General features: G+C 40.2%; 2 protein-coding genes across 2 annotated transcripts in view; both read left to right on the top strand.

Moving 5' to 3' along the window:
• Positions 1-592: 592 nt before the first annotated feature.
• LOC118818739 (claudin-1) lies at positions 593-4539 on the top strand. The gene is made up of 4 exons (XM_036586105.1): positions 593-942; positions 2653-2817; positions 3828-3903; positions 4016-4539. The coding sequence occupies exons 1-4, from the start codon at positions 723-725 to the stop codon at positions 4173-4175; spliced, it is 621 nt and encodes a 206-aa protein (XP_036441998.1). The 5' UTR covers positions 593-722; the 3' UTR covers positions 4176-4539.
• A 1805-nt stretch (positions 4540-6344) lies between these two features.
• The window catches only part of p3h2 (prolyl 3-hydroxylase 2), a 72726-nt gene continuing 64339 nt past the window's right edge, over positions 6345-14731 (top strand). Inside the window, exon 1 of the mRNA XM_036586092.1 lies at positions 6345-7054. Coding sequence (XP_036441985.1) covers positions 6647-7054 — 408 coding nt within the window. The 5' untranslated portion in view covers positions 6345-6646. The remainder of the gene's footprint in view (positions 7055-14731) is intronic.

Below are 14731 nucleotides of genomic sequence, written 5' to 3'. Positions count from 1 at the left end.
CAATTTTATTTACTATCGAAAATGACCAGTGAACCTACACGTCTTCAAACTGTTCATATGACGTTGGTAATGGTGAATCAGGGAAAAAATGTTAGACCTATATTTGGGTACTAAATTTATAAATATTTAGGCCACAATTTTACTGTAAAACTGTCTCTCAGACATCAGGCTGCGTATTCATAACCACTTTATGTAATACTTTTCTGTGAGGAAGCGTTCAGAGACATTAAACTCTTCAGACGTCTGGTTTCCATCACCAACAATTCTGACTCACTAAGTTTCTCAAAAACGAAGCATTTCACACCAAAACCGCTCTGAATGACTTTATTTACATCTTAACCATTTAATTGTGTAAAAATGTTGAAAACTTGGTGGAGTTCCCCTTTTTAACGGGTTAAGTAAGTGGAAATGAGTAAATGGAACTGGTTACTCCCTCTTCTGAGTACAGTGGACGGGGTACAGTGTTGCTCATGCTCGGCTTCTCGGCAATAAGCTCATCCTCTTGCCTGTCGCGCGCATTGCATAACGCCACCGTGCGCGACCCCGCGAGAGCGCATAAAAAGCGCACGCAGAGCTTCACCGCTCAGTGGTACCGTTAATACTCTGCCAGCTCTACTTCGACCCGAGATCAGAGACTCGATCCAACTTTCCTCACGGAATAAACAGCCGCTGCTCCATCGAGACCACTTTTTCCGCGCTTTTCTCTCAGAGGGGCTTCAAAGATGGCAAACACGGCCGTGCAGCTGCTCGCTTATGTCCTCTGCTATGCTGGACTGTGTGGTCTGATCGCGTCCACCTGCATGACCGAGTGGAAGATCATTGCGCGCGCTAACGGGGACACGGCGCCGCAGGTGGAGCGCGTGGGTTTATGGATGAGATGCAGCACAGGCGCCGGGGCCTCGATCACCTGCACGCCCTTCACCTCCATCCTCCATCAGTCGCGTGAGTCCAGCAACCTGTTACTGACCTACTGTGACCAGGGACCTAACGATACTTTCAGAGTCGATACGATTTTCGGTTCTGATGTCGAGATTCGATTCGATTTTCAATATTGAATGTCTTACAAAACGTTTTGATTCTACACACTTAAAAAAAGATGGTAAAGATGATGTTTCTGCTTAGAACCATGAGTTCTATATAGAACTGGTCCATGCTTAAATGGTTCTTTGCATGGTGAAATGTTCTTCAGATCAATGGAGATGTTGGCATAAATATCTAGAGAAAACAACATTCCTTGGGTTGTGATAATGAAATAACTTGGGATTTTGAGAAAACAAGTGAAAATAACTAGTTTTCACAGAAATTAAAAAAACATGGGAATCAATAGTCCTTTAGGTTTTCCACTCGGAATTAATAAACAGGAATATCTCATTTTTTTAAGTCTGCTTTTGACGTTTGCAGCCACACTGGTCTTAATAGAAACTGTTCATTAAAATAAAATAACATTATAACTATAATAGCTGTAATTCGTCATTTGATATTTAAGTATATATATTAAGTTTATATATACTATACTATATATTCTAGTATACACACACACACACACACACACACACATATATATATATATATATGTATATATATATATATACATTTAAAGTACATACAAAAAGTCTGACACTAAACATTAAAAGTTCCTGTTTCAGTTTTTAAAGGTTTCACTTATAAATTACTGAATTTGTTCATAATTGGCAGCATTTCCACAAAAGATGCCAGATGAGAGACCCTCAGAAGAAACCAAAGAGTGAAACATAAAATGAAAGTGTGCCATAACGTAAAATACATTTTTACATTTTTTGGACAACATTTTTCATGTTTTACTTTTTCCCTATATTTTCAATTCAGCATATAAACAGTAATTGTGCATTCAAAGAAGTGTGTTCTCTGTAGAGGATGTGTTAACTTATATTCAATTAACATGTCATCTGGCCAGGGGCACCCAAACTACATAAGACTACTTAAAAACATGTATTCATATATATTAAATAATCAATATTTTGCCCAAACATCAGTAAAAAAGCATAAAAAATGTAAAGTATATATATTTTTTCCCTGCAAAACAAGATTCTGCACACAACAATAACTTCTCATCAAATTAAAATCATAAGGAAATATTTTCTCTTCTACTTACAAACACAAAAGTGATCAATTAAATGTTTAGAATACAGAATTCCTATTTTTGCATAAGCAATGAGTAGAAACATGCTAAAATATGGTGTGCGTACGGTGCTGTGAGTCACCCTGTAAAGAGGTGTCGTGTCAGAGTTTTTCCAACCACATTATACGTCTTTATATTTTAACATTGCACAACTCAAACAGCATTTATGGTCAGACCTCAAATGCAAAATGAACTTCATCATCATACTGATGAAAATATGATAACAATAGTAGATAATTCACTCACATCCTCGGAAGACACGCCGCTCACCATGTTTTCTTTAAATGCTCTTTCAAATCACTCGCAATCATCAGATTCATCCACTTGAGGAAGGGGTCCTAAGCTCAACTGACATTATAAAATGCAATTACACATTTCCACCAGAGAGGTCTCTAAATCCCCAAAACTTACATAATGTAACTTTAACAGCTGTGTTCTTAAATGCACTCATGCTCTTTTAGTTTGTAATAACGCTTCTCCTTTCTCCATTGCAGGGGAGATCAATGTGAGCAGAGGGCTGATGTTAAGCAGCATCATCTTCTGTGGTCTTGCTTTGCTGTTGACCATTCCTGGGCTCAAATGCACCACGTGTTTAGATGGAAGCGAGCAGATGAAGAGCAAACCGGCCATTGTTGGTGGTGGCTTGTCCATTATTGGTGGTGAGTTGTTATCATTGATGTGCCCTCTCAGCAGAACGAAAAACATTTGGTCATATGGACAGTGTGTTAAGTAATACAGAACATGTCATATGACAAAGCTATTCTTTTATTATATTTTCGGGAACACTTAAACTACATTTTCTCATTGACATTAACATAATTAACCGTAATCATGATCATGGCAGATGTCATATGCTGTCATGACTTACTGGTAATTGTAATAACAGATGTCGTAATGTTTGATGTCACGACAGCTTATGGCACACGTAAATTGTAATCTGTCATGACATCTAACATTATGGCATCTGTCATGACAACGGTAGTAGTAACATGACGCTGCTTATTTTACTGAACAGAATCTCTCGTGAAAAGTCATGACAGCATACGTGACGTGTTTATGGCTTGATTATGTCATGTAAAGGACATTTTTACAGTGTCTCTTTTGCTAATTAGAAAACAGGAATAAACAAGAGTTACCTGATGGCTTGGAATACCTTAAACCGGCTCGGAATACCTTAATCCGTTCTGTTTGAGGGACTTGCATATCATTCCTGTCCAAAAAAAAAAACAAATATCTCCAAAATGGAGCGTTTCTATTGGTCCATTCATTATGAAATTGTCACTCATTGTAAAGGACAGCTGCTGAGCTCAAATGACATGAATGAATCAAATGAATTCATTTTTCTGGCAAACCGGCTTTGATATGAGGGTATCTAGGGGTGGCTGGTACAGTGAAAACATATCATGATTCTTTGAGACATTTTTACGATACATGATACATATCACAATATTTTGACAATGCCCTCACTAGTAGTGCCACATTTGAAAACTGTCATAAAAAACACAATAACACAATAATTTCATTCAATGTTTCACATGCTGTGCTGCACTAATTCCAACAGAAAAATAATTCCAAGCAGGCCTATTTTTGCTGTCTTTGTAATGAACTCTGTAATGAGACTCTGGAATTGTTGGTCTGCCCTAACATGCTCTTGTCGCTGTTCCTCCAGGTCTTTGCGCCTTTGGATTAATCTGTTGGTACGCTTATGAAGTTGCCCAAGAGTTTCAGAGCACCAGTCTGATCAAGTACGTCTTCTGTTTCTGTACTTTTAGGTTCTTATACTGTATTTAAGAGTGGTGGAGATTGTGCACTGTGGGGTTCTACCTGAGGTGTCTAATGTTTTTTGGCTCTCTGTAGGTATGAGTTTGGACAGGCTCTGTTTGTCGGAGGAGCTGCGGCTTTGCTCTCCATCATCGGAGGTGCTCTCCTGTGCGCTAGCAGTAAACCACCGAAGCACCTCAGGTCATATCCAGAGAAGCCATCCGTCTCCCAGACTCAGTCCACAGAGTACGTCTGAAGATATCTGCAGCCGCTGCGTCTGAGATCTACCAGAGATGTGAATATACTCGTCAGTGAGGCCATGAGTTTACTTAGTTTACAATGCTGAAGGTCAGAGTTGTGTTTGTCTTCCTTTTTTTGCTGTTTAAGACTGTACAAGTCACTGATTACAGCCACGAAGTAATGAATGCCTTCTTTATTTAATAAATCCTTACTATATGTGAATCTATATATATATATGTAAATCTATATGTAGAGTTTTATATATAAACAGCTGCAGAAGTAATGAATGACGTTTTTTTTCACTAATTTTATGTATGTGTTTATTATATAAACTGGTCTGTTTCGTAATACTGCTGTTTTTCATATATTTAATGTGAATGTAAAATACACTGATAAACTATTTTCTTAATAACTACACATTAAAGCAATTAAAATATATATTGTCTTGCTTTTTTCAAAATATTTACTTTTCTGTATTTCAAATTCTAGTTACAACTTTCATTGTCCATATAGACACAAACTTTCTGAAAAAGCTGTGAACTTCATTCAACCTTAAAGGCAAATTCCACCCATTTTTCAAAATTTCAGCATAATCATTGAAATGTCATTCAGACCGATTTGGTGTTAAATGGTTCATCATAGAGAAACTTAGTTTCTTTACAGTGGTGGTGATAGGAATCAGGGGTTGTGATGTCTACAACACAAATATAACCATTTTATTTACTATCCAAAACCACCTACTACCTTTTATATGTAATGTCGATAATGGTAAATAGGAGAAAAATGTCTTTTTCATGGACTGTTTTGCTTTATAATGCCCTGTTTGAAGCACTCTTCCATAAAATATATTTAAAAATATGTTCTAGGCCAAAACCTTATTGTGAAACTATTGTAAAAATGCCTATTCATAACCATTTTATGTAAAAACTTTCTGTGGGGTAGCTTTTAGACGCATCGGGCTCTTCAGATGTTTCCACAATATGTAAGATTTCTTGCGAAATGTTTTGATAATGAACCAACAGACAAACAAACAACTTAAATAAATATGAACAAATACGAACTCGTAACTCTGTAATATGACCACACTGGTACATAACCAGTCTGTACAGGTGTTGTGCACTTTGGCTCAAGTCCTACTGTTGCTTCTGAATTCATCCACTAGGGGGAGACAGAATTCCATCAATTAAAGGACAGCAATTCAGCATGCACGGGGTATAACTTTGTCTTGTGCTGGCTATATGGTTAAGTAAATAGAGAAGGAAATTAGAGTCTGTGGGTATGTTAGTATATAAATATGGCATAAATTATAATAAAGACACAAAATCATAAACTGCATGCTTAGGCTACTCAATGTAAACACCCTTACCACACTTAAAGGGGACAGAGTTTTAAAAAATAAAATGCATAAATGCATAAAAATGGTTGAAATGTAAAGTAAGTCATTTAAAGTATGAAACTGTGCACTGTAGAGAAACTTACCCTCTCAGATCTCTTTACAATGGCGGTGATAGGAACCAGTTTTATTTAACATGCAAAATGACTTTGAATGTCTACAAACTTACATGTAACGCTGGTAAAGGTAAATCGGGAAAACGTGTTATATTTGGGTACTAAATGTATAAACATGTAAGCCAAAACGGTACCACAGAACAATGTCACGGCCGTTAGATAGTCACGTAATAGCCTCATCTAATGTGTAATGTAATAACCAAGTGGTGACAGAGGAACCAGGGGTCACCATGTCTACAACACAAATAGGCCTATAGCAATTTTATTTATTATCCAATACCACTGCTGAACCTTCATACGGCTTCTTTGAGGACTATTTTGCCTTACAACGCCCCGCATGTATCCCTCCGCCATAACTGGATTAAAATAAACTGGTTAACAAGATATTTTAGGCCAAAACTTTATCACAAAATTACTGTAAAACAAAGTCTCAGGCAACAGGCATAACCATTTCATAACCATCTTCTGTGAGGGGGGTGTTAGAGGCATTAAACTCTTCAGACGTCTGGTTCCTATGACCACCAGTGTGAACAACAACGATACGGATTCAGTTAAGTGTCTCTAACGGACATTTCACACCAAACCACCCTGATTTCATTGTTTAGAAATTTTGGGAAACGTGTGGAATTCCCCTTTAAACGCGTTGACTGTATGAGTAATAGTGTATATCTGTGTTCTTGGTTAATAAGTATCAGTGTGGAGGACAGAGCAGGTAACAGGGGAGTCGTTCCTCTCCCTGTTAGCTACTTATTTCCTACTTGTGGGAAAGGAGGAGGAGTCCATTTGTAGGAGGAGGAGGGGGGTCACAGAAATGTCCCCGACTAATCACTCCTTCACAATGACTAACACAGACTGTGGAATGGTAGGTTAGCCCGGTCGTGTGAGTCGCTCCCGGCTTCTAACATCACCACACTGGGCGGTGCCGGTCTATCTGACCGAGAGACAGACTCCGAAGAGGCTGAGTTGAGTTTACCGAAGATGGACGTGAACGTTCTTCCTCCGCGCGGCGTGGTCCTGGCCCTCATCCTTCAGATAACGTGGGCGCTCGAGCCGTACGACCTGCTGTACGATAACGGAGTGGAGGCTTTTTCCAGAGGCGACTATGCCGGTGTGGTGCGGTACATGGAGAAAGCGCTGGCGAGTTTCTCCCGAGTTCGTCAGACCAAAATCCGCTGCAGGCTGAAGTGTGAGGACCAGCATCGCATCGACAGCAACATCAACACCGACCTGTTCTTCTTCGACTCGGTCCTCCGGAGAGCCGCCTGTCTGAACGCCTGTATCGAGGGACAAATCGGCACCCAGTCCATGCACACAGTGAGCGAGGATGTTATCCAGGACTTCCACAGAAGAATCCCTTACAACTACCTTCAGCTGGCCTACAGAAAGGTAAAGAGGAGTGAGCTAAAAAAGTATATAAAATTCCCAGGTGGTCACCTGTTTTTTCCCCACGCTGAATGAGAAGGAGTGCTCAAATGATAGGTAATGTTTATGGTGATGCTGAGAACAAGAGCAGGCTTTGATAGAACTTTCTAGAATGTTCTGACAGGTTCTAGAGAGTTCCAAAACTCTGAGGAATTAGTTTTCTCTTATTTCACCTCCTTGTTTCTACACGCACTTTCATCAGCTCCATTTCATATAGTTGCACTTTGTAGTTATACAGTTACAGACTGTAGTCCATCTGTTGCATACTCCATTAGCCCCCCTTCACCCTGTTCTTCAGTGGTCAGCACCCCACACGACCACCACAGAGCAGGTACTATTTGGGTGATCATTCTCTGCACTGCAGTGACACTGACATGGTGTGTTAGTGTGTGTTGTGCTGGTGCGAGTGGATCAGACACAGCGGTGCTGCTGAAGTTTTTAAATGCTGCAGTATCACTGATGGACTGAGAATAGTCCACCAACCAAAATGATCCAGCGTCCTGTGACCACTGATGAAGGACTAGAGGATGACTAATGCAAACAATGCAGCAGCAGATGAGCTATGGTCTCTGACTTTACATCTACAAAGTGGACTGACAACGTAAGAGTGTCTAATAGAGTGGACAGTGAGTGGACACAGTGTTTAAAAACTCCAGCAGCACTGCTGTGTCTGATCAACTCGTACCAGTGCAACGCACCATCACCACATTAGTGTCACTGCAATGCTGAGAATGATCCACTGCCCTTATAATACCTGCTCTGTGGTGGTCAAGTGGGAGTCCTGACTATTGAAGAACAGGGGGCAAACAAAGCCTGCAGACAAAGAGTTGGACTACAGTCTGTAACTGTAACTACAAAGTGCACCTATATGGAAAGTGGAGTGGAGAAAATATACAGTGAGTGTAGAAACAAGGAGGTGGTTTTAATATACTGGTTGATTAGTGGATATACATTGATAAATTTAATAAATTTAATTTAAGCCTCCTGTTCACTTATCAGTCCTCTGAAGTCAAGTGTCATTCCATAGTTGACATTGTGCCCATATTAGGAACTGCATATCTATGCTGATTTTCTCTATGATAAAAAAGAATAGATATGAACAAGAATTGCTGCTCTTGTGTTTTGTGGTTAACTAAAATGCCCCAAAGCCAATATGTTTTGTCTGTGTACATGTTTTCTCCCAGTGTCACCAGATCCTCTGTATTATAAGGTCATTTTGCAGTCAAATTTAAATAATACTTCATGTTCCTGCACACTGAAATGATGCCACATGAAAGTACATCTACTATTAAACTTCAGCACTATTACTACTCAAACTGCAAACTCCCAAAGCCTCTAAGCTGCCACATTTGACAGACTGGTTTGCATGAGATATTTTGGTGAAGTTGCCAACCTTAGGATGTCAGTTCAATGTGCAGCAGTGTTGGCTTTGCATGTAGTATTAGTCACAGTTCAGCTCCTTAATGACCTCATAATTCAGAGGATCCAGTGACATTTGGAGGAAAAATTTCCGCATCAGCTTTGGAACATTTTAGTTCACCACAGGAGGCGACAGTGGCCATTTTCCAAAAACGCCATTTATTTCTGTCACAGAGAAAATCCAGGAGCTCCTAATATGGGCATGACACAAAGAATGACAGCGTGACTTCAGAGGTCAATACACCCTACATCAGTTAAGCCCCACCCACTTTTGTTGAAGTTATAAGGAATGTTTCAGGTCATTTACATAGGTCAGTCTTACAGCCACATTTACAAAAACAGCCTGTTTAAATCTAAGGGATAACAAGAGGATGGAAAGAGGTCATGTAAAGTGTAATACAACTGTTATTGGCGCATAAAAGCATACAAACATCGTAAATGGACTGTAAGGGGAAACAAATAAGACATGTAATTGTAGAAGGACTCTACTCTATTAACCTAAATGGGGCATGGCTCTGTTAAGTAGGCTAATCTCTACTTAAGGCTTTAGTAGTAATGTGTATTAGAAATTGTTCTGTGTGAAATTCAACAAGAAAATGTCAGGTTCAGGTTACTTCAGAGCTGAGTAATCCAAAGTGTCTAATGTGCAAGAAGGCTGTTGGCATATATGGCGATTGTACTCTTAAAGCACATGTGACTATTTCATATTTCGCATTATTAAAAGGAGTCTGTTCAGTTTAATATGTCAGACCAAACAAGCCCTGGTGGTTTGAGGTTTGTTATAATGTACTGTAAAACTTGTGAAACAGTTTAGTTCTCACTTTGCTCACTAATAAGTATAGAGAGTGAAGATACCTTTTCCTGATAAATCGCTGTCTGAGAAGAAGCTGAGTTTATTCCCCTCACTGAATTGGACTAAGGAACTGAAAAATCCTGCCGAGGCCTCCCCTAATGTGTTTTTTGTTACTAAGCCCAGGGGTACACAGCACAGTACAACTGCATGTACACGTAACCAAATAGCTGAAAGGCTACAGAACATTTGGGACTAAAGTTTCTTTTGGCGAGATGTTATGAGATCTAGAGTGGCACTCCAGTCCAGCCATACTGAGTTGACATGTGAAAGGGAAAACCATTAGTATAAATCAGAGATGTCAATTTCAGTCCTGGGGGGGGGGCTGGAGTCCAGCACAGCATGGTGATTTCCCTGCTCTAATGCTTCTACTAAACCTGGTAGCTGAGTCACCAAACAGTTGCCTTCCAAGACCAGAGCTGGACACCTCTGCTATAAATGGGACATTTCATACCGACACCGAGAATAGTTTAGTGATTACAGAGTCATGGCCATACATATATTACAAAAATAAACACAACCACACACGCACAACCCTCAGCTTTTAGCTTTCATAACTGGACTTGATGGCAGTTGATCAAGGCAGCCTAGTTTTTCACTGCCCCTTGTAACGTGGCTGAGATCAGACGCATTCCTGCTTGCGTTCCTAGTCAAAGTTTGTCAGAAAGAGCCACCAGTTATGTATATTTTAGGAGTAATGTTTGTGAGAATAAATAGCACTCCTCACATTCTAACATTCCAGCCCTCATAAGTCCTTCACCCCACCTTGCCTCTGGTATAATGAAGCTTTCTGGCCAGGCTGAAGGTCGCCACAGTCGCCAACTGTTCCTCCTTTAACAAGTTTGTCCAGTTCACTCCGTGTTTATTCAGCCAAATATTTTGTTTTCCCCCCTCGCAGCCTGTTTGCTTTGCTAAGCGGAAAGACGCCTCCTTGTTCTGGCATATGAATGGGTGATATTTATGCCAGGGACTGTTGGGGTTATTGGTTGGTTCCTTTTTGGGTCTGGGTGCCAAGCCGCAGAAGGATCAAAGATCCTTAAAAGCTTCTGTTTTCACCTGCCCTGGGCAATATGCTGGAGTCATGTATCCTCTAGAGGCCTTTTGCAAATCATCTTGTAGAAACTTTGGAAAAAATATTAGCAGTTAGTTTGGGGTTACAAAATAGTGAACATAAACAAGAAATCTTCTCTCATGGCTCCAGAGTAAAGTGAGTAAACCCGCAGTCATGCAACGAGGACTGCACAGTCTATCATTTGTTAATTGGTGTCACAGTGTTGGCCTGTGTGATGCTGATAACCCAGAGAGCTGTAAATCGCAAACAGCTCCCCTCACTAATCATAAAACTGGGACAGATCATAGTCTTGCAAGAACTCTGGGCATGCACATCGTTGTAGGCCTCACAATAACATCCCAGCTATCATTGGGCGGAAGGCAGGATACACCCTGGACGGGCCGCCAGTCCATCGCAGGGCAGACAGACAGACATACACAGTCACACCTAGGGGCAATTTTAGCATGTTTTTTTTTTGGACTGTGGGAGGAAACCGGAGTACCCGGAGAAAACCCACGCAGACACGGGGAGAACAGGCAAACTCCACACAGAAATGACCCTGGCTGCCCCGCCGGGAATCGAACCCAGGCCCTTCTTGCTGTGAGGCGACAGCGCTACCCACTGCGCCACCGTGGGTGAAAGCAAGCTTAAACAATACTTGTCCATACTACTCGTTCTAATGTTCATGTCTGCATTGGACTGTCCTTAGTGTGTGAGCCCCCTCAGGCCTTGTAGTCTGAGGCTCCCTGAAGCCTCCTGTGTCAGAGGCCCCCACACTGACCCCACTAGCCTGGTCAGTAAACCTTCTCTGATGCTCTGAGCATCATAACCAATTACAGATGTTTCTGATAAGTTTCTGTGCACGTTTTCAAGGCACTCACATGATTGCAGCAAAAAAATGCATAAGAATGAATCTAATTCAATCCTGTAACAAATCTGTCCTGAGACAGTACTCACTCACATTGTGTTAGCTTGGTATTTCTTGCTGTGTGATAGAGTTTTAGAGCATGATATCATAAGTGTATCTTACCTTAGGTGAAAAGCATCAATTAAAAGTTTATGTAGTTTTTAAAAAAAGATATATATATATATATATATATATATATATATATATATATATATATATATATATATATATATATATATATATATCAGTATCAACCAATACAGAAGATTTAAGTATCGTAATCTGTATTGGAAAAGGAAAAGTAGTATTGTATCATATGTCACCTTTGTTTTTAAGAATGCGGCAATAGAAAAAGAAAATGTTGTCCATATTGTGTTGCTTTGCATGTCACACCTGGAAATTGAGAAGTCTTTGGGATCAAACTGAAAAACTGTCTATGTATGACCTTTTTAAAAGCACTTCTGAAGAAGAGTCCTAATGTGATTACATTATATGGAAAGGCCTCCTTCAAACTGCCAGAAGGAATCTCAGCAACATCAAAATGTCCACTGTAAATGATCTGATCCGTCCTGTTCAAAAAGCCTTCACCTTATCTCACCTTGATTTCTTTGATGGTGGACAATGACATGTTTATTTTTCAGTCTATAGCACTAATTATAAATAGTGCTTTTTATCATGTACCGCACAACCCTTTGTGTAACCGCTTTACATGAAAAGGTTAACTTAATGTGCTGCCCATTCATAAAATGAGAGCTCTGTTCGAGTGACTTCACTTGAATAGTGAGTTAATGGACTTAGAGGTGCACCTGCACTGCTTGTGGAGAGTGTGTGCGTGTGTGTGTGTGTTCCGAGTTTCCTCAGCAAACGCGTTCCTTGCCATAAAAACGTTCTGCTACACAGCATGGCACTTCCTCTGCAAGCCTCCTTCTGCATGACTGGCACTAAGCGGATAAAGAGTGCAGCAGGAAAGTAGGACCACATATTCATGCACTTCACTTTAAATAGCCTCACCTGGGATTTATGAGAAGAAAACACTACAAAGCTCCACTTACAGGTGGGCTAGTACTTCACAGTAGAGTGCCGTGTGTCTTCCATTGGGTAAATCCACCCCAGAGCACCAGCTTTCTGAAGAAGTTCCCCACTGACCATCTCAGAATTGCTTAATACTTTTAGGAAATAATGTCCCACAAGAATAACTGTGTCCAGTGCAAAAAAAAATGTTGTGTTTTGAGTAGATATAGAAACTTTTAAAAAGTGGTCTAGATTTATTTTTTGCCTTGAAAGGAGAGCTACAGAAAAAGCTGTGTTTACATGTTAGCAGTAGATGATTGATGGCGAACCGGATATTCCATTATTTTCAGTGGAGCCGCGAGTGCAGTTTTGCTAACTTTTGCAGTCGACCACAGCGGTGGAATAAACTGGGTGTAGATGTTTTCTGAAACATGGGCGCCTTTGGTCGTAGTTGAGGCCCAGGCGAACCCGTTCACGTACAACAAAATCCAAGTTCCAACAAAAACATACTATTAGGAACGAAAGCATCTATTCAAAAAACGATTAAACAGGGTACAGGATGGGGATGGTATAATGATAATTATAGTAATAAAAATAACAGTAACACCTTTTCTTCCAATAAATGGGGTGTATCAGGACTATTATTATTATTATTATTATTATTATTACATATAATATATAACATATAACTAGTGCAGTTCAGTAAAAGTTTTGCTTTGAGTATATTATCATCTTTAATTTAGGCACAAAATTGTCATTGATCAAGAAAGAAAGAAAAGAATTGCGAATGTCACACAAACTTTATTGTCCAAAGCTTTTTTGTCTGAGCCTGTTTCACCTGCGCCTGTTTCACCTGAACCTGTTTCACCTGAGCCCATTTTACCTGAATCTGTTTCACCTAAGCCTGTTTCACATAAGCCTGTTTCAGCTTAGCCTGTATTACCTGAACCCATTTCACCTGAGCATGTTTCATCTGAGCCTGTTTCACTTAAGCCTATTTCACCTGAGCCCGTTTTACCTGAGCCTGTTTCACCTGAGCCTGTTTCACCTAAGCGCCTTTCACCTGAGCCTGTTTCATCTGAACCCGTTTCACCTGAGCCTGTTTTACCTAAGCCTGTTTCATCTGAACCCGTTTCACCTGAGCCTGTTTTACCTAAGCCTGTTTCATCTGAACCCGTTTTATCTGAGCCTGTTTCACCTGGGCTTGCTTCATCTGAGCCTGTTTCACCTGAGCTTGCTTCACCTGAGCCCGTTTCACCTAAGCCCGTTTCACCAGAGCCCGTTTCACCTGAGCTTATTTCATTTGAGCCCGTTTCACCTGAGCCTGTTTCACCTGAGCTTGTTTCACCTGAGCTTGTTTCACCTGAGCCTATTTCACCTGATCCTGTTTCACCTGAGCCCGTTGCGCCTGAGCTTGTTTCATCTGAGCCTGTTTCACCTGAGCCTGTTTCACCTGAGCCTGTTTCATCTGAGCCTGTTTTACCTGAGCCTGTTTCATCTGAGCCTGTTTTACCTGAGCCTGTTTCACCTAAGCCCTTTTTACCTAAGCCTGTTTTACCTGAGCCTGTTATACCTGAGCCCCTTTTACCTGAACCCGTTGCACCTAAAATCCAGTGTTTTTCTGAAACATAAACAACTTTTGGCACAGGGTTCAGGCCTACACAATGGTATTATTTCTTGAAAGCATTAAGCAAGTCTGAGATTGACAGTTGGGTGATTTCACATAGATTGTGTTATTGTGCAAAATAAAGGCAAATAAGAAGTAGAGCATCATTCTAATCAAAGATAAGCAGCAACATTTCATTTTAGTAGAAGTAAAAGAGAACTGATGTATGTATTGTTTTCCCAGTAGTCAAGTTTAAAAAAAGTAGAAAGCAGCTTCAGGAAAATGCATTTTCAGTTGTTTTTATAGCCTCTGGGACAGGAATGGCAAACAGTACAATAATCAGGAAGCTGCAGTTTGATAACAGTTCCAGATGACATGATAGATATAAAAGAATTAGTTACCTCTCTGTTTCACAGATGAAGTTTTGGGCCTCATCTAATTGGACAAAAACTAGCATTTCATCGCTTAACCTTTTCATTTTTTTTAAACCACTTGAAAACGCCAGCTGCCCTTTAGGTTGTGTGGAGATTTTGTGTTGAGTGGACCAGCAGAAATGGTCCAGAATAACAGAGGAAAAGCCTAAAACTTTGGAACATTTTCTCCTTTTCTTGTAAAGGAAAGTCCTACCATTTAGGTTTTGTTCCAACAATGATGATATGGATCTTTCATGAAGCCAATCACAATCTTATTAGCAGCTCTTGCAGTGTTACAGAGCAGCTTCACATGCTTGGAGAACTGTGTAACAAAAGTGTTCCGTTTGTCTATGTGACTTAACATAAACTTTCATTTATCTAGCA

The sequence above is a fragment of the Colossoma macropomum genome, unplaced genomic scaffold (genome assembly GCF_904425465.1).
Source record: "Colossoma macropomum unplaced genomic scaffold, Colossoma_macropomum, whole genome shotgun sequence".
Taxonomy (NCBI): Eukaryota; Metazoa; Chordata; class Actinopteri; order Characiformes; family Serrasalmidae; genus Colossoma; species Colossoma macropomum.
This window is presented reverse-complemented; position numbering and strand designations above follow the sequence as displayed.

What these genes read in the sequence shown, in the direction of transcription:
- LOC118818739 (XM_036586105.1), top strand. Translation starts at nt 723, where the DNA reads ATGGCAAACACGGCCGTGCAGCTGCTCGCTTATGTCCTCTGCTATGCT. An exon ending in CTCCATCCTCCATCAGTCGC is followed by an intron (nt 943 to 2,652) that starts GTGAGTCCAGCA and finishes TCTCCATTGCAG; the next exon opens with GGGAGATCAATGTGAGCAGA. An exon ending in TGGCTTGTCCATTATTGGTG is followed by an intron (nt 2,818 to 3,827) that starts GTGAGTTGTTAT and finishes CTGTTCCTCCAG; the next exon opens with GTCTTTGCGCCTTTGGATTA.